The sequence below is a fragment of the Chrysemys picta genome, chromosome 13 (genome assembly GCF_011386835.1).
Source record: "Chrysemys picta bellii isolate R12L10 chromosome 13, ASM1138683v2, whole genome shotgun sequence".
Lineage (NCBI taxonomy): Eukaryota > Metazoa > Chordata > Testudines > Emydidae > Chrysemys > Chrysemys picta.
In genome coordinates, this window is record NC_088803.1 from 47,191,522 (window position 1) to 47,212,773 (window position 21,252).

The 21,252-nt window shown below is 43.1% G+C and overlaps 1 protein-coding gene across 3 annotated transcripts; it reads left to right on the top strand.

The window, feature by feature from the left end:
- Positions 1-1,818: 1,818 nt before the first annotated feature.
- LSM14B (LSM family member 14B) lies at positions 1,819-16,461 on the top strand. 3 transcript variants are annotated; one of them, XM_005302926.5, is made up of 10 exons: positions 1,819-2,346; positions 7,298-7,461; positions 7,908-8,043; positions 8,551-8,667; positions 10,956-11,123; positions 11,308-11,385; positions 12,236-12,397; positions 12,589-12,739; positions 14,509-14,685; positions 15,074-16,461. In XM_005302926.5, exons 1-9 carry the CDS (start codon positions 2,226-2,228, stop codon positions 14,678-14,680), a joined length of 1,269 nt encoding a protein of 422 aa, XP_005302983.1. In that variant the 5' UTR covers positions 1,819-2,225; the 3' UTR covers positions 14,681-14,685; positions 15,074-16,461. The 3 variants fall into 3 exon arrangements, with proteins under 3 accessions (XP_005302983.1, XP_023955318.1, XP_005302981.1); XM_005302924.5 differs by having other exon boundaries at positions 1,922-2,346; positions 8,551-8,712; XM_024099550.3 differs by lacking the exon at positions 8,551-8,667 and having other exon boundaries at positions 1,853-2,346.
- The last annotated feature ends 4,791 nt before the right edge of the window (positions 16,462-21,252 follow it).

The window sequence follows — 21,252 nt, forward strand, 5'->3', positions numbered from 1 at the left end:
CGTCCCGGGCCAATGGGGGTGGCGAGAAGCGGCACGGACGAGGAATGTGCTGGCCGTAGCTTCCCGTTGGCCCGGGACGGCAAACCGCGGCCAGTGGGGGCCGCGATCGGCCGAACCTGCCGTGTCAGGAGGTAAATAAACTGGCCCGGCCCGCCAGGGTGCTTACCCTGGTGAGCCGCGTGCCAAACATTGCCGACCCCTGTTGTAGGTCACTCCATATTACAGGGCACTGGAGGGCACCACAGTCCCTGAGGGGACAGCTCTTCCTGCTGTAGGGCCCTGGGTGAGTCTCTGCTTACTGTGGCATTGAAGGGAGCATGGGGGTCACTACAGACCTTGGCTAGGGAGGTGAGGTCCATGCTCTCCTTGTTATAGAATAGTGTTTCTCAAACTTTTGCATTGGTGACCCCTTTCACACAGCAAACCAATGAGTGTGTTGCCAGCACAGAGTGCCCGAGGCAAAGCAACAGCGGGTTCGTTGCCAGGTGTGCTTCGCGCCAATAAACACACCAGGGGGAGAAGCAAACAAAGTTTATTTGGGATCCCAAAGCGGTGCTAGGAGACAGGCACGTCTCAGATCAAGCACACTAACAGGAACAGTTTTTCTTCTTTTATACATTTTGCAGTTAAGCCTCACCCCCCCCCATTTCCCCTCTAGCCCTCCCTTTCTCCCCCCCATTCCTCCCTCTACCCCTCCCGTCCCTAGTAATAGTTAAGTCATTCTTGGCAGCTATAAGCCTCGTTTGTTAGTAACTTCTTTAAACCGTTATCTTGTCCTTTTTCCCTTCAGCCAGAAACATGCAGGCCTCATTATTACCGCTTGAGCAGGGGGTTGCACACAGATAACTGGTTGCTTACATATTCCAATTGCACCTGGCTTTTGAGGTTGATTAGAGTTTAAACATGGAAGGATAGAGTTTGGTTCACTTAGGCCTAATGCAGGAAGGCTTCATTGACACTTAGTGGCCTTCCACCCTCCCGGGTTACCTACGGTGATGCCTAGTGACGTCAACAAGTGCAAACCCATGAGTGCAAACCCCCCCCCCCATAAATTAAAAACACTTTTTTTGTATTTAACACTATTATAAATGCTGGAGGCAGAGCAGGGTTTAACCCTTGTGACCCCCTGAGAGGTCACAACCCCCAGTTTGAGAACCCCTGTTATAGAGCCCTGGAATCTCTGCCTACTGGAATCCTGAAGGATTAAGCAAGGAGGTACTCCAGGGCCTTGAGGCGTTTAGGTCTTCCTATTGTGGCCCTGCAGCTCTCTGCGGGAGGCTTCTGTTTTGTCTCTACTGCAGAGCTCTCAGGGCCTTGCGGTGCTGTAGAACTGGAGGGGGGCACTGTGGGGCCCTGGGTGGGAAGTGGAGTGCTCTGTATTCCCAGCCGCAGAGTGCACTGCTGGTATGGGGTCCACAGGGCCCAGGTACCTACAGTCCATGTTGCTATCTCTGGTAATCTCATAGCGTGTCTTGTGGCATCCTGAAAGACGCAGCTTCTGGAGCGATGGCAAAAGATGAGAATTTAAATTTTCAGAAGGAAGTGTCTAGCCCTTGCAATTGCGATTGCAGAGACAAGCTGGAGGGATGTGACCCAAGTGTCACCTCAAAGCTTAACCACTAGATGGCAAACAAAGAGACCCCCAAACGTATCATCTTAAGAATCTCATGATTTGGGGGGCCTGACTAGCAATTGTTTAATGCTTGTGGTGGGTGGGCTTCTCACCCTGTGGTCCTAGAGCACAGGAGGGTCCCAAAAAGGGGTGTGTCTGTACCCGCTGCAGGAGCGCATGCTGACAGTGGACTCCTGCACAGCCTTACGCTTTGCCCTACGCCGGCATCGCAGCTGGGTCAGGCGGGGGGGGTCCCAGCACGCGCTCTCTGCCCCGGGGCGCAGGGAGCCGGCGCACGTGGCACCCACTGCCGGCAGGATCACGTGACTGCCGTCTGACCCTGTCTCTCCCGTCTGGTCAGTGATGGAGAGAGGCGCATGCGCGATGTCGCACCAGCCCCGTCTCCCTCCGCCCTATATAAGGCGCAGACAGCGGCGGCGGGGCTCCCGACTCCGCAGTGTGTGAGGGGGCGAGGCTGGGCGGGCGGTGCAGCTACCTGAGCGGCCTCTCCCCCGCGTCTAGCCAGGGCCTACGCCGCCGAGCGGAGCCACCCGCCTCCTGCCGCTTTCTCCTCAGCCCCTAGCCAGGCCGCGCGGCCGGCCCCGGCGGAGCCATGAGCTCGGGCACCCCCTACATCGGGAGCAAAATCAGCCTCATCTCCAAGGCGCAGATCCGCTACGAGGGCATCCTCTACACCATCGACACCGAGAACTCCACCGTGGCGCTGGCCAAAGGTGAGGGGCGGCCGGGCCGGGCATCCTCCGCGCGGCGGCGGCGGGGGCGGCTTCTCCCCACAGACCCGGCCCGGTGCGGGACGGGGCAGTCGGGCCTAGGCAGCCGTCCCGCTGCTCGATGGAGAATTGGGTTGCGGGGGGTCGGTGGGGACCTGGTAGGGGGCGGGACGGCGGAGGCACTCAGCGGCGCGGGGCTCTGCGGAACGACGTGCCCGGGCCCATTGACGCGGAGACGGCTGAGCTGGGGCCGGGAGCCCTGCCGCGGCTGGCCACTCGGGGGCTGGGGGCCCCGGCAGCGCCTCCCTGCCGTGGCTCCCTCCCGATGTTGCCTGGACCTCGGCTTCAGTCCGTGTTAAATCTCTCGCCGTGTCTGGGATGCTCTTTCAGCCCCCACGCGCCTGAACAATGAGCCGAGGGAGGTGTAAACAGGCAGCAGCTGGAGCCAAGCTGCTCTGCAGGGGTGGTCTGGCGAAAGCCCCAGGGACCCCGCATCTTAGTTCAGTCTGGGGCTGGCTGACTCCGGCTCCAGCTCTGAAATACCAACCGGCCCAAGCTCAAGTGCGGAGGCAGACTGAGGAGCAAAGCCTTAATTACAGCCGGGGCTGGTTCATTTAGCTGTGGCCTCTTTCATGATTCAGCATTTGATTAATTACTTTACAGTGCCAGAGCGATCTCCTACAGTATTGTCAGCCTGGCCTGTAGTGCAAATTGTCAAATGCAAGAAAGTCAAATGTTCACAAGAGAACTAACTGCTGGATATACTGCACCTTACTTGGAGGCTGGTGGGAATATTACAAGGCCGCCTTTGGACACCTGTTTAATTTCTCAAGCATAGTGTAGTAATTCAGCTTTTTTTGTGATGAAAAATTGTGAAAGAGTTGCTAGTATCTGAAGTTCACCTGTTAGTCTTAAACAGCCCCACTTCTTTCTCTTACAATAATTTAGTCATAACATTCTGTTCTAACAATTGAATTGATTTTTACTGCCCTACTTCATATGCTTTCTATTACTTGGATGATAAAATAATTCTGCAGTGTTTGGATTGGGTGAGTAACAGATCAGAGTGTTTGTGGAATTAGAAGAATCTTAATTTCTATTACATTTTTTGTATAAAATAATGTACAAACCCTAAATCTTGGTTCCTCATTTTAATACTTGTGATCAAGAATTGGACTACGTTCAAACTGAATAATGCTCTGAAATAGTAGTCTCTTGTGCAGTGCCCTTAAATCCTATGTATAATCCTCAGTCTGTTTACCTGGTTTTTTGACACTGCTTTTCTGGTTTTCCTATCTTGCAGACTGCTTCGTCACTTACTCCTTATTTTGCTATCTGTCCTTGGGCATACTGATCTTGATTCTCTCCTAGTCTTTGGCTGTCTTTATTTTCATCTACCACCTACACAAGTGACTCCCAAACTTGCTTCTGTCTAGAATCTTAGTTCTGTTTGCCATCTCATACAGTCTCTCAAACCAGATTTCTTCCATGCTGCTTTTCTAATCATGCCACTATCCTTCTCCTATTTCCAGCCTCCTGTCTCAGTGTAAGCTTTGGTTTTCTTCGTCTCTGCCGTGTATCTTTAATTTTGTTGCCTTCTCGATCGTCACACTTCACAGTCTCCTTATTTTCCTAATGGGGGAAAAGACTTTGTGCCTTCGTAATGTCTAACTTTCCTCATCAGCACTCCTTCCTCTCCAGTCTGTTGAAAATGTTACTTCTAAAATCATTGAACTCTGCCTGTGTCTCAAACTTTAATCCTTCTACTAGCAATCTCTTACGGCATCAGATTCAAGGACCTCATCTTTTTGTCTTTCCATACTGGGAAGTATTCAGGGGATCCAGGCAATCTTTCCTGGTCCACAGTTCTTATGTGCCGAACTGCAGATAAAGAAAATCTAACTTGGATGTTTGAAACCTACTTAAAATGAGTTTATTTTGAATTTCAGATATCTGACTAACTTCAAATAATGAGATGTAGCTGAGCAGGATTTACCTCCACATAAGCATGCCTGTGTCTAAAGCTATGTACTTCATCACATCCTTTACAAAGCCTGAGTAACAGATTGTATGTAAGGAAGCTAGGAGAAGAGAATGGAATTCAGTTGGATCCCAACACCGCTGTCTGTCAGCTGGAACAGCAGGGCTATGGCTGCTTTGTCCTTTGAGTAGAGGTCCTAGCATCCATATATACACAAATGCAATTTTTTTACCTTTATCCTGTCTACACTGCTGATTCAGAGCCTCCTTTGTAATGAGTGGGATGCAGCAGTCTCCTCTGTAGCCTTTGTTTTCCACCTAGCACTCACTACTTCAGTGCTTAAGTGGAGTGCCTTTCACAGGACCTTGGTACTAGAAGAATGTCTTCATACCTATTAAATTAGTAGGGAAAAATACGTGCTGTTTTCCTTAGAAATAAAGCTATAAGTCTTAAAGTATTTTGGATGTTGGTCACTTTTTTAATTTGGTTCACTACCTGCAGCGTATTGACATCTGTGTTGTAACTTAATTTCTTAACTGACAGATTCATATTCCATTGTTAAAATGCTACTTTATAAGTTTTTCAAATCAAATTTTGCTTTTTTGCAAGACAAAGATTTCTTAAACTACAGGATTTATGTCAGTGTTTACTGATGCCTGACCACAATAATAGTGCTGCAGTCATACTTAGACGCATGCCATTGTGACAGAAGTGTGGCTCATAAATAAGACCTTGATTTGTTTGGAGAAGTAGAGAAGCATTTTGAACTCCTGACAGAATCTCTCAAATAGCAGATAGCTAGCAAATGCTAGCTATGTCCATTTCAAAGACTTGCAATAAGACTTCTGTCCAACGTCCTAGGTGTCCTAACGTTTTAAATCGGTAAGGTCTCAGCAGTACAGAAATAATCATGTCAGCAGGAACTAACCCAGACATCTATAGAAACTCCTTTCCCACCCCCTTATCATTTTGGGACATAGACTCTCAATTTTCTCTAAAACTGACAGACTTCTTTTGCAGTGTGCCTGGAAGGTCGTCACATTTGGGCTATTTCAGGCCAAGGGAGGACCAAGCTATAGAATTCTGGGGCTATCACAGAACACCCTACCAGCTGCTGCCTCTCTGAGGGGATCCAGCTTGGGTAGCCCCTGCTGACTGCAGATATGGTAGTATGGCATGGGGAGAGGCAGTCCCTCAAATAGGCTGGTCTCAGGCCATTTAGGCTTTTACACATCAAAACATGTTAAACTGCACCTGGAGAATGATGGGCAGCCTTTGCAGATCCCAGAGCACCCCTAGGTTGTGGTGTTGAGGTAGCTTAAAAGACTTTTGCAGACTCAGCAGTGCTGGAACAGAGAGGAGCATTAATCAGTTACTAGTGTCCTAGTCATGTTCCAAGGATGTGCCACATAATGTAGTGCTCTGCATTGACCTGTAAGGAGAATGACTGACACTAGTCCTGCTGAAATATGAGCAACATCTTAGTCTGTGCTTCAAGAAACTGCAAATCCAGAAGTCCATTCAGTGCAACTTTGCAGTTTAGTGGTAGCTCAATGTTTGCAAAATGTAGTTAAGCTGTGTTTGAGTTCTTTGCTTAAGATGTAAGGCAGGCAGTATATGTATTAATCATGAAACCAATGGCATTACTCTCTGGGAGTGGAGAGAGGTGAATGTGTATGTATTAACTTGGACTTTACCTGTATCTATCACACGCTTTCATGAAAAATTAAAAATGTCAAGGTTTGAACTCTAAAGCTTTAAATGGAGTGGGACTAGAGCTGGATGAAATATTTTTTGGTGATTAACTAACTTATTCTATGAAAAACAATTTTGGATTGACCAGAAGTATTCATGAATTTGTGCTGAGGTCATCAAATAGTTTTGACCAAGTAATAGGGTTTTTTGATAATGTCAAAACAATGTTTAGTTTCAACTATACTTGACCTTTTGGGGGGGGGGGGGCATTTTGCCAAAAGCAAAGGAAAACTAGTTTCACAAAATACTTGTAGGGGTAGGAGGAGAGATTTTTAACTTGTCTTCCACATTACAGTCCAGTGCCCTTGCCACTGGGCTATGACATCTTCTGATAAGAGACATTCTCAGTCTCTTGTGTTGCAGCTGTTCACTTTTTTACTAAAGAAACTAGTCATTGGAGCAGGAACTAGAACTTGAATATCTCACATTCTAGGTGAGGGCATTAACCACCAGACGAGAGTCATCCTCACTTTTTTCCTATTCCATTGACAATTGTAACAACAGCCCAGGTGGGTACCCAAACCACTGGACTAAAGGTTATAAGGGAGCTGCTGCTCCTAAGTGTTCTGTGAACCTAGTCCTCCTTTGCTTTTGGCAGATTGCCCAAATTGTGGCTGGGGGATCAAGCTGGGATGTTTTTGACTCTTTGGAAAGATTCAGCAAATGAGAATGTTTGGCCCAAAACTAATTAACTTTTTTTGGCATTGCCAGTGAACAAAACAAGTGCATTATTTGCTCAGCTGTAGTTGGGACCTTGCTGCCTGTGACGGCCCCTCTTCTTGTGCTATTCTGCCACAGTTGTGGTGGTTGGAGGAACTCAAGCTGGATTCCCCAGTTTAAGAGGCTGACAGTAGATCAGTCTTGGGTAAGGGGGCGGTGGCAGCTCATCTTAGAAACAGGCTTCATCAATACAAAATAGCCCAAGTCATTGACTTTAAGAATCACCTGTTTACATGGACCACTGCTGAGGTGGGCTTTAGAAAAATCAAATGTGTGAGGGTCAGGAGTTGTTCGTTCTAACTGTGACCTGACTTCTGGGGAGGGTGTGGTGGGGGGTGGTTGTGTGTATATATGTATATTGTAGCAGGGATCCTTAGAGTACATGCCCTTTGCTGTGGCATAAAGCTAAACTTCACCCAAAACTATAATGTGCTGGAGAAACAAGTTGCAGTACTAATAGAGGTTAATATCTACTACTTTCTCTCTTAAATGCTCCAGTGCGGTCATTTGGTACTGAAGACCGTCCCACAGACAGACCTGCTCCTCCAAGAGAAGAGATTTATGAATACATAATTTTCCGGGGAAGTGACATCAAAGACATTACTGTATGTGAACCCCCTAAAGCTCAGCATACTCTGCCTCAGGATCCTGCTATTGTCCAAGTAAGAATTTCAATTTGAAATGGTGGTAGACCGTTTTGAGGCAAAATACTAGCAATTCAAAGCTTGGCCTAAACCACCAGGCTTCGGGTTATAAAGGTGGTGGTACAAAACTAAAGGTCTGTGTAAATGTTTCCAAGAACTTTCATAATTCAAGTGGAAACACTGGTTTTCGACCCAATACTTTCTTCAGTCTTTGTGGCCAAAGTATTGCAGCATTGAAAACCTGGTAAGCAGTCCAGATTTTAATTGACCCAGGTGAAATCACAGCTGTAAGTGATCTTTAAATATTTTCATAAATAAATTGACATTTTAAACAGTCAGTGTTTAGTACTAGAAGCACTAAATCCTCAACTGCAAGGACCGTGGGGAAATAGGAAATACAAGAGTTCAGAAACTGCTGGGTCCTGTCAGTGGAAATGTACTTACACTATTCTCTTGTTATGCAGTCTTCACTGGGCTCTGCCTCTACATCATCCTTCCAGCCACATGTGCCTTATAGTCCATTTAGAGGCATGCAGCACTACAGCCAGCTTGCTGCCAGCTCTTTACTTAGCCAGCAATATGCAGCTTCCTTAGGTTTAGGTGAGTAAAAGCTTGAAGATGTGCTCTTTGAAATTGTACCCCGTCTTTAAGGCGTGGTTTCACAAGGATTTGTGCCCTAGCGTTACTAATAACTACATTTTCTGAATTGACTGTTTGTATCCTCTGTCAGCAGTTAAAGCAACCAGCCTTATGAAGTGAGGCTTAATTGTAAAAAAAAGTTAAATAAAGAAATCTCTCTGTATAGAGACAGTAAGAACAGTAAATGAGTCTAATAGCATCTGTTTGGAAGTTATATATATAAAAAAGCTTAAACATTTGGTTATTGACTTAATGAGGACATAGTCTGTTTCTAGTTTAAGATGACCTGCAGATTCTGCACTCTGATAAAGAAAATTCTCAGTACCATAGGAAAGGACTCCAAATAGGTAGCATCTCAATACTATTCTAGGTAACTTCTTGTATCTCTTTCCAAGTCCTCAGTGTCTCAGCTACCTTGCCTTATTTGTGTACCTTTTTTGCTTTCTCTTCTCCCCTCTGTCTCTTTAGAGAAACTGGTAAGCCCTCCAACATCAGCAGCTGCTTCCAGCCCTAGCTCTTCTCCGTCTCCACAACCTGTTTCAGAACCTGACATGTCTTCCGAGCCACATCAGCTCTCTTCCAAGGGTAACAGCAGTTTGAGGACTCCAAATGTTTGGAAGAACCTGCATGGTGTTTGCAAAACATTCTATTCTGCTTGTTAACCCTCTCAAAATGACAGTACTTGTGTGTAACTTTAGCAAAACTGATACATCGTTCTTAGTTCTTTGTTTTGGACCATTTGTTAGAGCTCTGGCTTACTGCTACTCTAGGAGAATTGACTGGGGGGCTGGGGAAGGAGAACAAGTACAGGATAGTGGTTAGTCTTCATAGGGAAGGCTGGTTGCAGAAGATGTTTGCTTGTTGGGACATAACAATAGATATTTATTTGCCAGCTTACAGAATGGCATGAAATGGACCTTTCCTTTCAGTAGAGGAAGGAATGATGCTTACAGCCCTGCAAATCCATGGATATCCACTTTATATCTGTGGACATCCACAGATGTAGATACAAATTTTGTTTCTGGGTAGGGCTATAATGGTACTAAGTTCTGGGGTAACTTCTAATTAGCTAGGTCCTTAAAGAAATACTAGAGCCTTCTCCCATTTGTGATTGGAGAGGAATTTTTGAATGTGTTCCACACTTGACATGGGCCACTGTAAATAGCTCTCTGCTTCAGTAGGTGATGCATGAATGCAGCATTCATGCTTTACTCATTGAACCTCTTGTTTGACAATCTGCATTCATGGAAACTATCATATCTGAACAAAGACATGACAGTTGGTCGAGCTGAAATTTTATGCACTATAGTGAATCCAGTTCACAAGTAGGTTCAGGGAAAACTAGGTTGAAGAGCTTTGCAGTGTTTTCAGGGCAAATAGTGTGGGTACAATCCACGTGTGCAAGTAGCTGTCATGAATCAGCTTATAATCTACACTTTAAAAAAATGCTTGGGTCAAGTTAGAAAGCAAACTTGTGTAGCTTCCCCCCTCTTTTTGGCCCATCTCTATCTGTGTACCATATCAAAGATCCAATTAAAGTAAGCTTCAAAATGATGCTTGCTGATATTAAGCCTTCCCAGTACTTACTATCTAGACCTACTCTAAGGGTATTTCTGGTTTATTCTTGTGAAAGTCTTAAGTGTGTACTAGATTAGTATGTGGCACAATAGAGACTCCTAGAAATAGAATGCAGATTCAGGATGCACTAAAATAAGCAATGGCTTGGCTTGTGTAATGGTGCAATGCATTTCTTGATCTTAAACTGAACCGGTTGCATGGAAGCAAATATCTGTCCTCACTTATGCAAAACTACCTACATTCTGTTCATCAAATTTTATGTTCATATAAAGAATTAAGTGAGATGTCTCGAAGTACCAAACCTTAACTTCTTTGCAACCATAAAGAATGAGTATTTGTCTGAACATTTATTTTAACTTTCTAATATGGCTTGTTAGACTTCACACTGTCGAGATAAGTTCCTAAATGTGTCATGTTTCAACACCTTTTTTTACACTAAGTCCAGGAGGTTGGTTAAGGTTGAAATGTTACCCTCTAACTCCTGTACTGTGCTTTAATATCTAGGAAACATTGAGACTGGACTAGTTTCAACTTGTTTCTGGGTTTTCTTGGTGGTTTTTTCTTTTTTTAACAGTACCCAACTATTTGATGTAGTGTCCTTATGGAAGGACTTCCAAATGCATATAAATGTGACTTGTACTTGATGGACCATAACTATTAGAGCCATTAAACATTTATTTTAACAGTAGATCTGACATTGATGCCACATTAATCTGGTTCTGCATATCAAAAAGCTGTGTACAGTAAGACCAAGCTATAGATGCAGTAAAAGTTATGCACATTGAGACTCACAACTACTTTGAAAATGAAGCACTTTCAGGAAAAGTCTGAAGCCAGCTTCTTTTAGCTAAAAAATATATTTATTCTGTAAAATCATACTCAAACAAGAATACCTAATGAAGAGAAATGGGAATTTGTATATTTTGGAAGCTTATTGTGCATATATAGTGACTTCTTAATTTGATATGCATATTAACTTTGTCCTTAACTATTATTATAAAGGAGCAAATTGTTAACTTGCATTCTTCAAGAGTAAAATTGTTGACTTGATTTATGGACCTGAGCTCATGGGCCAAAACTTGTATGCCAACACTTACTCATATGTAGTGAGATGCATACCAAACTCCCATAGCAGAATAATGGAAGTGCCTAGGAGGTTCTGTGCAGGCATTGAAATCTGTTTTTGATCATGGAGGTAGATGGGGTTCAGGAGCACTGTTGTAATTCTTTCATGCAGTACTTCCTGGAATGCAACTAAAAAACTAGTTATTGTAATCACCCCTTTGTTTTTCCAGGTACTGGCTTCCCATTGGTTCACCCCATACGCAAAAGCCCCATGGTGGAGCAGGCTGTTCAGACTGGTCCAGTTGATAACATGAATCAAAAAAAGCCACCTCCAGCAAAAGTAGTTTCCGGGATCCAACGCAATGGAAGGCAGATTCCGCAAAGTAGTAAGACAAATGGTATACCAAAGTCTTGTTTTCAAATGGGTATTTGGTAGAGCTTCCTTCAGAAAAATGTTGAAGTAATTTATCAAGCAGGCTTAAGGACTGTTCTAAGTTGGCATACCTTAGAAGTTGAAAGCTAACTTTGTTCTTATATGCTTGGGTTATAAACAGTCTTCCTTTCCTGGTTTCTTTGCTGTAGACACAGTTCAGCCACCACCTGTGCAAACTCAAGGCCAGGTGAATGATGAAAACAGAAGACCTCAAAGGAGAAGATCGGGTAGGCTAACTTTACTTTAAAGACAAACTGCCTTATAGAACTCCAATTCTCTGCTCCATATAATTGAGAATACTGGCTAACGTAAGATGCTTATGAGCAGCACCACGTTAATAGTAATAAAATAAAGAGGGCACATGGAACAAAACAGCCAAAAGAGCATTCAGGCATGCAGAAGTAATGCTTCCTTAGCTCCAGAGGTGGTTCTGCAAGAACCTTGCAGAGCCATAGAGAACATACCAGGGGAGAATTGCTCTGTTGTGTCTCCCCTGAAACTCCAGTATATCTTGTAAACTTGCTATAAATTGGTGTCTTTACACAGGCTACCTCTCATACTGTGTAAGGATCTTCAAAAGGGATTTGAGGTAGCCATAACCAGCCAGACCATGTTATCACAACTCATCTAAGTTGTCTTCCTCATGTACTGTAGAGAACCATTTAACTGGTTCCAGCCTTGTGTGGGTTTCCTGAAATCTGTACATATCCCAATGTGTGTGGATTTATGGGCTTAAATTCCTTCAGATTCCTGGGAAAACTAATTGTTTAGTTTTTTCCCCACAGACTGCTTGGTGTTATCTTTATAGTAGTTGAATGCAACAGTGTCAGGGAAAGTTGGCTGTAGTCCTCTAACTTAACAGTAAGACTTAACAGCCAAGAATGTTTTCCAAAAAGTTGAAGTATTGCTCTAATGTTCTTCTACAGTGAAGATCAGACGTCTCTTTCAAAGAGGTGTGGCATAATCACAGGACTGGAAGCCAGAAACTCCTGAGTTCTAATCCTGGTTTCTCTGGCCTTGACAAAGTCATTTAACCTTCCTACGCGTTACCAAGTGTTTAAACTTTCCTGCTTTCAGGAAACAGGAGAACCAGAAATCGTTCTAGAGGACAAAATAGACCAGCCACTGTGAAGGAAAACACAATAAAGTTTGAAGGTGACTTTGATTTTGAAAGTGCAAATGCACAGTTCAACCGAGAGGAACTTGATAAAGAATTCAAGAAGAAACTGAACTTTAAAGGTTTGTGTCTTTATTAAATGTAAGTGGCTTTGCTAATTTTAAGGATGGTGTATAGACAACCTCTTGCTCTGAGAAATTACGTGACTGATTAAAATAGGGAAGAATCTCCCATCTAGTTTGAGGGAGCAAGAAAACTTACGGCTCTTCAGTATACGCAGCAAGGAAGTGTGTAATTAATCTTCTATCTTCAGATGACAAAGCTGAGGCAGGGGAAGAAAAGAGTGATCCTGGAGTAGCATCTCAGAATGATGGCAATGCAGATGAAGACCTCCTTGGACCCAATTGCTATTATGATAAATCAAAGTCTTTCTTTGACAACATCTCTTCAGAACTAAAATCCAGGTAATTATCTTTCTGATGCTCAGCCTGTCTTACACCCCTTAGTGCCAGCAGTATATTAGTGAGGGTCTATGCTAGGCAAAGCCTAGCCATTTATAGGTACATGGATAAATGAAACACTGCATCTTGATAGGCTTCTTCTAATCTGAAGTTTTAGATGATCAATAACCAGGCTTTTGGAAGGCATGTGGCCCTAGAATTCGACAGCTCACTAGACACTAATAAACTTAGAAATAGTGATATCTGATCTTAGAACAAATTGCAGTCTTGGGGTTTCTTTTTTTTGGGGGGGAGGGAATTCACTTGACTTAAGCACTTGTTCACATCTGAGTTTAAAGTTATGCTTTTGGTGTATCAGATTGAACATAAGACATCCAAAAGGTGAACTATTGGAATATCATAAACTGCAATATCTTTTAGACATTCTAGAAACTGTTTTAAAATATCCTTAACTTCTTTACCTCATTTTTTCCACTTATTCTTTACCATTTGTCCTCCAAGCCTGAATCTGTTCCATTAAGATTATGGAGAGTTGCTTGCTGTTCTTCCAGGCACAAGTGCTGCAGTGTTTGTAGGGGAAAGTCTAAATCCAAGTTGTTCCATGCTTCCATTAGAATTTCCTAAAGATAATTGCTTAATTTAAGGATTTTATTTAAAACATTGTCTCTAAATTATCTGTCCCTTTAAATGTCTGTTTAAAAAAAGTTCTCCTGGGTTTTAAAATCCCCTGATCACCTATCCATTCCTGTGTCCTTACCAGACAGCTGGTGGTTAGATTGCCCTTAACTTTTTTCTGAAGTTCTAAACCACCTCCTCTCCCATTACTGTATGCTGCACTTCCTTGGCTAACAGATGCATTTTTATCCTTCTAAGTCATAATTGCACTCTTTTTCTTCCTATATAAATTGTGCAAAGTAATCAATGTACACTTTTATCTATTGGTGGGGGGGGGGGGGGAGAAGGGGTGGGAAGGTGTAGAGTAGAGCTGTTGTAGAAGTCAGACTTCTAATGCTTTAATCCAGGCTCTGCTGTTGAACTTGTGTGGGCCTTAGGCAAATCACTTCATCTGTTTCCTTGCACCCTCTTTTTCCCTATTTAGACTGTAAGCTCTTGAGTCCAGGAACTGCTCTTGTACAACAGCTTGCACAAAAGCCCTGATCTTGGTTGATTTTAGGGGCTGCTGTAATTCTGAATCTTTAAACAATGACTTTGCCTATCGGTGTCAGCACTCAAGCCCAACATTGATAGTCTCATTTGTTGACAATGGAACTCAGAAATATAATCCTGTTTTTCCATACAGTTACTATAAGTAGTATAGTGATATAGAGTTACTCTTTCTGTGGGGAAGGAGTCGTCTAGTGCTTTCTAGTTACTAAAGCTGGTCTAAAACAGGAACTCCTTTTCTGGTTGTCATGATTGAAACTTGGTAGAACTTAATTGCTCTAAAGGTACCAATAGTATTTCAGGAAAACAGGTGGTGGGTACTGTAGCACTATTGAAACTACTGTTCAGTCCCTTTAAGGCACTTGTGGTTCCTGCTTCCAGTTGGGGTGAAATGGTAACTAACAAGATATGACCGTTGAGCTGTCCCTTAATATGTGACAAGTCCAAGGCTTGAGTAAGGGTGCAGAGAAGGCAGGGTGCAGCATATCAGTCTTTCTAGATCTCTGTAAAATGATTTCCTTGCTCCTGCACAAGTGGGACGGACTTTCACAAAACATCTTCTGAATAATGGTCATGCTTGACTCAAGCCTGACTGCAGTCTTGTTCAGTTCCAGGCGTACAACATGGGCTGAAGAAAGGAAGCTTAATACAGAGACATTTGGCGTGTCTGGCAGGTTTCTTCGTGGACGTAGCTTTCGTGGTGGATTTCGAGGTGGAAGGGGTAGTGGAGCAGCACGGCGAAACCAAACAACTCACAGAGCTGGTACTGGAAGAGTGTAGTGGAGGCAAGTTTTGTAGCAAATGCTGTGTCAATTTTTACCTTGGCTGCTAGTTTTGCAAGCAGACCAAAGGTGATTCCTTATGGATGCACCTTTCATCCTCTCTTCATATTGGGTGGTATCTGGGTAGAGCAGCCTTAACAACGTCATTGTCATGCCACTCATGGTTACTCTTTGCTGTGGTTGACATTCTGACCAAGTCTGAATAAAAGTGGCCCTTGCCTTCCTCCCAAGATAATAGAATGCAAAACGTTGAGGTTGCATTTGTGATTTAGTTGAGCAAAGTGTAGCTTGACCAGGGGAACTAATCTCAGATTGGTGTTTCTGTGGGCATGGATGGGAAAGAGGTGGGATTGGTCTCCTTTATTTGATGCCTAATACTCTCTCTCTGCAGGCTCTAAATTCCTCTGCCATGAAGATGAAAATTATGTATATAGGATGAAAACGAACTGCTGTACCAATGTGGGATAAGAATAAGTCCTTGTTTACTGTCTGAAAGTCAGTGACAGAAGTTCATGTACTACTGCTTGTATTTTGGGCTTCAGCTTAATTTGAACCAGCATCTGAGAGCTGGAATATTTTTGGAAGAGGGAATGTGTTCAGGGTTATCTTCTTTGGAGTCTTTTTTTTCTTCCCCCAAAGTGCAGGCTAACTTAAAATATGGTTCTTCTTTCTGGGACTCTATAAGGTTGCTGTAGTTGAAACAAAGTAAAACTCCCTTTCTGTACCCTGAAGATCATGCTATTTTAACTTTCTTTAAAACCGAACCAAAGCTCACTGGAAGTAAACCAGCTAACTTGTTTGTTCTGAGCAACCAAATGTACCCTTTGCTGCTGCTGATCTCTCATTGTTAAGGCAGCGTAACTTCAGTAGCATGTGGTCTGGAAATAGATTTCCACTGCTGAAGGGGTTGTGTATAGTGTGACTTGGGGATACTGGGTGGCTGCTGATCATGTGATAGTGTAAAAAAAGTGTACAGTTATTTGCAAGTCCACTACTCTTTCAGGGTACTGCATGATTCCATGCAATGGCACAAAATCAGTCACTTGGGGCTGTCTCTGAAGTCTTGTTTGGAGGAAAAAGCCCAAAGCCTCTAACTAGCCAGGTTCTATGTAGGGAAGAGTGCTATGCTGTATATCCTCACTCATTAAAAGACTGCTAGAACAGCAAGTGATCTCCTACATGCAGTGTTAAATACTCCATGAAATGTTCTTGCGGTAGCTTACCTGTAAACTAAGCAAGAATAAAGATGGAGAAACCTCTGAAAAGGAGCAATTTGAGGGATGGCTTATGACTTATTGCCCCCAACAGTACCAGATTGTGTAAACAGTATACACGGCAAACAGCTTTATGTACACTAGTAGTACTCTGTGATGGAACACTATAGAATGTTGCTTTCCCTAAACTAAAAGGGCAGCCCATGTCATGAAGCTTATCGGATGGGTGTTTTTAATTTGTTTTCTCTAACCCCCAAACTGTAAATAGTTTTTTTTAAGAGGTGTGGGGGGAATTGGGGGGAGGGGTTATAAACTTGTTTGCATGAATAAGTGGGTTAAGCTCTTAGTTATTAGGCATGTTCCTTTCATGGTTGGTGGGGAATTTTGTTGAAAAAGCACTTTGATAACTGAACCCATTACAAGCCAGAATTTTAATTTATGCATTGACTAAGTTACTGTAAAAGCTTGGATTTATTTTTGTTAGGACTTCATTGTTAAGAATTAGAACAGAGCTGCCCCATTGCTATGGAGTAATGTAAATTGTAATAAACATGTATATGTTTAACACTTCTCCCATTTTTGTTCCTGTAAATGGCTAACAGTTGGTTGCTTGAAGGAATGTTACTCAGTGGCTTAATGGCTGAAACCTCTGGTTTGAAATAAGCCAGAGACCTAGTATCTAATGAAGGATGGGCTTGGTGTTAATCACAGCCAGAAATGTCTAACTTTTATTTGTATGAAAAAACTCGACCAATCTGTACTTCCTCCACAGCTTCATACTTCCATCCCTTCATTTTGGATGGCTGCTTCTCCTGCTTCAGTGGGAATGAAGACTTCAGCACTTGTCTTCTCCTGGGAGAAACAATTAAAAGCAGCAGCTGAACTCTTATTTTCTGTATTGGATCAAATCTCACAGTTTTAACATAGAATCTAATGGATTTCTCCTTTACATTTCCCTGGGAGCTTAGCCTGAAGTGTTGAGCTATCAGTTTAGCATTTATCTTTGTGCAAATACCCTGGGATGGGAACCTCATGCCAGATCAAATTCCTTTTCTTAAAAAGGAAGAGATTGTTCCCTCAGCCTTGTGTAAGGGGAAGTAGTAGCTAAGCTTAGCTATGAATGTCCTGGTCTGGCTTATGCTAAACTTATTTCTTAGCACTAAACTCCATAGGCTCAAAAGAGGGAATCTACATGTCAGTCCTATTCTAATTTAAATCTGTCACCTTGTGCTTGGACTAGCCTTTATTTGACATAGCAGATATTCTATTTGTGTACTACAGCATATAGATTATTTTACTTACTAGCCCATTACACTCTACACACTTAAAGCACAACCCTGTTCTGGGGCACATCTAAATGCATAACTTTTAATTGCCAGGCTGCTGGCCCTAGCTTTCTTGCATTTTGTATTAGAAAGTGGGCTAGATGACTTTAGCATTACAGCTCTAAAATTAAAACCATTTAAGGTGGGGGCCCTGTACCTTTCTAAGATTAGTGAATTCTGCTAACTGCAGCTGTCTGATTTAAGGATTTGACTAGATTTCATCCATAAGAAAGTGTCTATCCTTCTCCAGTCAAGCCAGCTGTCATTAAGCAACACCATGCTAATAACTCCAATAACTACTGCCTTCCTTCATATCACTGAAGGCACAGTGCTAGCACCAGCTTCTCCAACCCCCACAGGCTGTCCTCTCTTCCACAGCTAACATACATACATTCTAAATTCATTATTTCAGGAGCATTGCTTCACTAGCTATCTTCAACCCCTTCACTGTGAGTAAGAGTGTATATATTAAAACCACACTTAAACAAAAAGGGTACTGGGAATCCTTTCTAAGCTTCAGGAGGATTAAACACATGTTAAAAGTATGAGCCAGCAACTATATTCCTTATTAATTGTACATAGTGACACATGCTGGGGCTTATCTAGACTAGTACCACCTGCCTAGTAACTTTAGGTGCCTTAATGCTTGACAGGGCTGCCTGTGGGAGCCAGCTGAGGTCACTCAATTAGGGTGAACTGCAAACAAAATAGGGCAGACAAACCCCAGAAGCTGGTGCATATTCCAATACTTAGATTTACCAAGCCAGCACAAAACCGCTTCTAGAGTACCTCACTCATTACTCAGAAGTCCAAACAACGCAGTTCCCTCAAAGTGCCCAGCCTCAGGCCTATGTCTAAACACACCGGTCAGATATGATTAGTGAAAATCTTATCTCATCATATCATATAAAAGTTCTGCTAATCCCAAAGTATCAGCCACACACCCAGGTTCAATTATAACTTAGATCTTATCCAAAATACATGCTTATAGCCAATTCTTATTAACTAAACTAAAATTGATTAAAAAAGAAAAGAGTGTTGGTTAAAAGATCACTATACATACAGACTTGAATTCAATTCTTGAGGTTCAGATACATAGCAGAGATGAGCTTGTAATTGCCAAAAGTCCTTTTAGATATAGTCCACAGGTTATAGTCCAATGTCTATATTCAGGGTGGCTCCAGTCAATGACTGGGGATCTCAATCCTTGTGGCTTAAGGTTTCCTCCTCTTGAAACCCAAAGCAGATCTGAGATGCAGAAGGATTGTGTCCCAAGGTTTTTATACATGTCCAGCAGCCTTTTGGCCTGAGAAAACAATAGGCTCAACTTTCCTTCTTCTAAACATCATGGCAATTAGCACAGGATAATTTATCCATTAAATAGTTCAGAGACAGGTTACCACAACCTTCAAAGAGACACAGACAATAATACTATTTCACTCAAGTATCATAAATGTTAATATTCTTTTTTTAATCTTTGAATTAAAGCTATAGCGATAGACAAGACTTGTTTGCTTACATCACAAGACCTGAGCAAACACCTACCCTTCTACTTCTAACACTACAGACTTACATTTCAAAGCGCTATTCATTTATTTATCTTCCTAACCAATCTCTACAGGTCAGCTATGGGTCAGGTCAGTCCGTGAGTTAATTAACTCTTTTGGGCCCTGTCACTTTCCACTGAGATGATATTACATTCATAACATGACAATGCTGTGTTCCCATGGCTCTGAGTCCTGACAGCAGTAACCAGCCCACATGCATTAAGGTCTGACCCTGGCTTCCACCAGCCTAGTTATTCCTTGCAGAGTCACCAACAGCCCTTCTGGCCCCAAGCCTTCCGTTGTTGTGTGGGACTTTCAATCCTTCACCAGACAGGCATTGCATCTCACAGAGGAGGTGCCAGGGTCAAGGCAGAGATCAGGAGAAGAGTGCATACTGGTTTAGGGGACCAGGTGTCCCAGTTTCCTTTCCAGCTTATCCCTGCCTTAATGGTCCTTAACTTCACATGCAAGGAACCTACTTGAAGATCAGGCCTGTTTCTCTAGTAGTGACCTAAAACAGACAGGATTTCCTACTCACTTGTAGGGTCTCCTTTAGGCAGATTAGGGATATTTCCCTCTTCCAACCCCACATCTCTGGTCTGGGGACTCAGGAGGCCTGGGTTTTATTCCCAGCTCTACCATGGGTCTGCTGTGTGACCTTGGACAAGTCACTTGCCCTCTCATTGCTTCTCTTTCTCCCCCCTGTTGTCTGGCTTGTCTGTTTAGACTGTTAGCTCTTCAGGAGAGAGACTCTCTTACGACATGTAGCTACAGCATCCAGCGCAATAGGGCTCTGATCTCAAATGGGGCCTTTAGGACTAAGGTAATACAAATAATAATCTTGAGCCGTCAGAGTAAATCTGGCTCTCTTGAGATGGGGGGAGAAGGCACATGATGTTGCAGGCATATCTTTTTCCCCTGACAGAGTTATTGCCATCCAGCAGCCCTGGGGTTTGGAAAGTATTTGCCAGAAGAAGGCATCTCTCCTGAGTCTAGAGCATGCCAGAGTAGAGTTAGTGAGGAAATTACGTTCCCCAGCCCCCCGGAAAAACCTTGACTTCTTTTATTGGCTTTTTGTGTTGTTTTTGGATGTTTGGCACAAAACAAATTCTAACCTGAAAAAAAGAATCTGTTTTTGTCATCAATTTGCACAAATGTCTGTTGTCAAAAAGCCATTTTGTACTGAGGAAATGTTTCAACAGACATTTTTCAACTAGCTCCAAGCCTGCCTGTTTTTGCCAGAGAGCTCTTTGATTCCTCTCAGGAGAGCTATGTTCTCCATCCTGGATTTGTCCATTTAGGGTTCCCAAGAATAGAAGCCTCACCAGGAAGAACTTTGAGAAGCTTCGAGAACACTTTGGGCACTCAATTGGGGTATTTAGTGTAAAGGAATTGGGTAGCATCCCTTTAAATACTTGTGAGGCCTACTACAGGGCTTCCCAGTAGGCTGGTTTATGATACTTTAGAGAAATAATACTTGTACTACAGAATCTAAACTTTCCTTTAGACAAAGAATGGAGGCCTGAAAATAACCTTAAAAATATGAACAGTCAGCAGATGGAGTGATGTTTGCCTACGTCTGCAGACAGCCTGAAATAATAGCACTGAGAAAGGTATGAGCTAGCCCTATTCATTTCAAGGCATTGTTGATCCAGAGGTCTAAGCATGACAATTTAAATATCAACTATTTCACTGCTGATCAAAGCACACCACAAAAGAGCAGGACAGTCATGTTACAAAAAGGTTTACTGAGCAGAGTCTTGTTTTGACCCCTCAAGTCGATGGAAAGAAAAGTTTAGTAACTGGAATTTTCCGAGATGTGGTGTTTTTACACTTCTAGTGTGCATGCACCCCACACCATGGAGATCAGAATGCTTTAGCCAGCAGCGTCTATTGGCCACAGCTGCTCCCTTGATTATCTTGAGCCTTTCCTCCCCTTGAGAGCATAAAGGAGGTGGAATCACCAACAGACCCTCAGTTCCTGCATTGCTATCAAGTCCAGGCTGTTAGAATTGGTAATAGCAGGGAAAGGAGGATGGGTCGTGGAACACAGGTAAACAACACATCTCAAAGAACTCCAGTTACTAAAGGTAAGTGCTTGTTTACCTATGTTCCACTTATAGAGACACCCAAACAGCATGTAATAGATGGAGGAGGGAACTGCAAATCTAATTAAACGAAGTCTGCAACACATCCCTCCCAAATTGGTTGTCTGAAGGAGATGTTTGAACTAAAGAGTAATGGGTAGTGAAAGTATATATACTACTGTAAGTAGTAGTAGTGGTCATTCCCCCAAGAGGGCTGCAGAAGCGGTCAGTGCACTGTTGGGATGTGACCAAACGTGATCTGGAAGTTCTAAACTGACCACCTTGTAACACAGCTTTATGCAGTATGACACCCAATTAGGCCATCTCAACACAGAGAATATCTAGTGCTTGGAGCTCAGCAATAGAAATAAATAGCCTTGGGGACTGCCTGAATGGT

What these genes read in the sequence shown, in the direction of transcription:
- LSM14B (XM_005302924.5), top strand. Translation starts at nt 2,226, where the DNA reads ATGAGCTCGGGCACCCCCTACATCGGGAGCAAAATCAGCCTCATCTCC. An exon ending in CACCGTGGCGCTGGCCAAAG is followed by an intron (nt 2,347 to 7,297) that starts GTGAGGGGCGGC and finishes TAAATGCTCCAG; the next exon opens with TGCGGTCATTTGGTACTGAA. An exon ending in TGTTTGGAAGAACCTGCATG is followed by an intron (nt 8,713 to 10,955) that starts GTGTTTGCAAAA and finishes TTGTTTTTCCAG; the next exon opens with GTACTGGCTTCCCATTGGTT.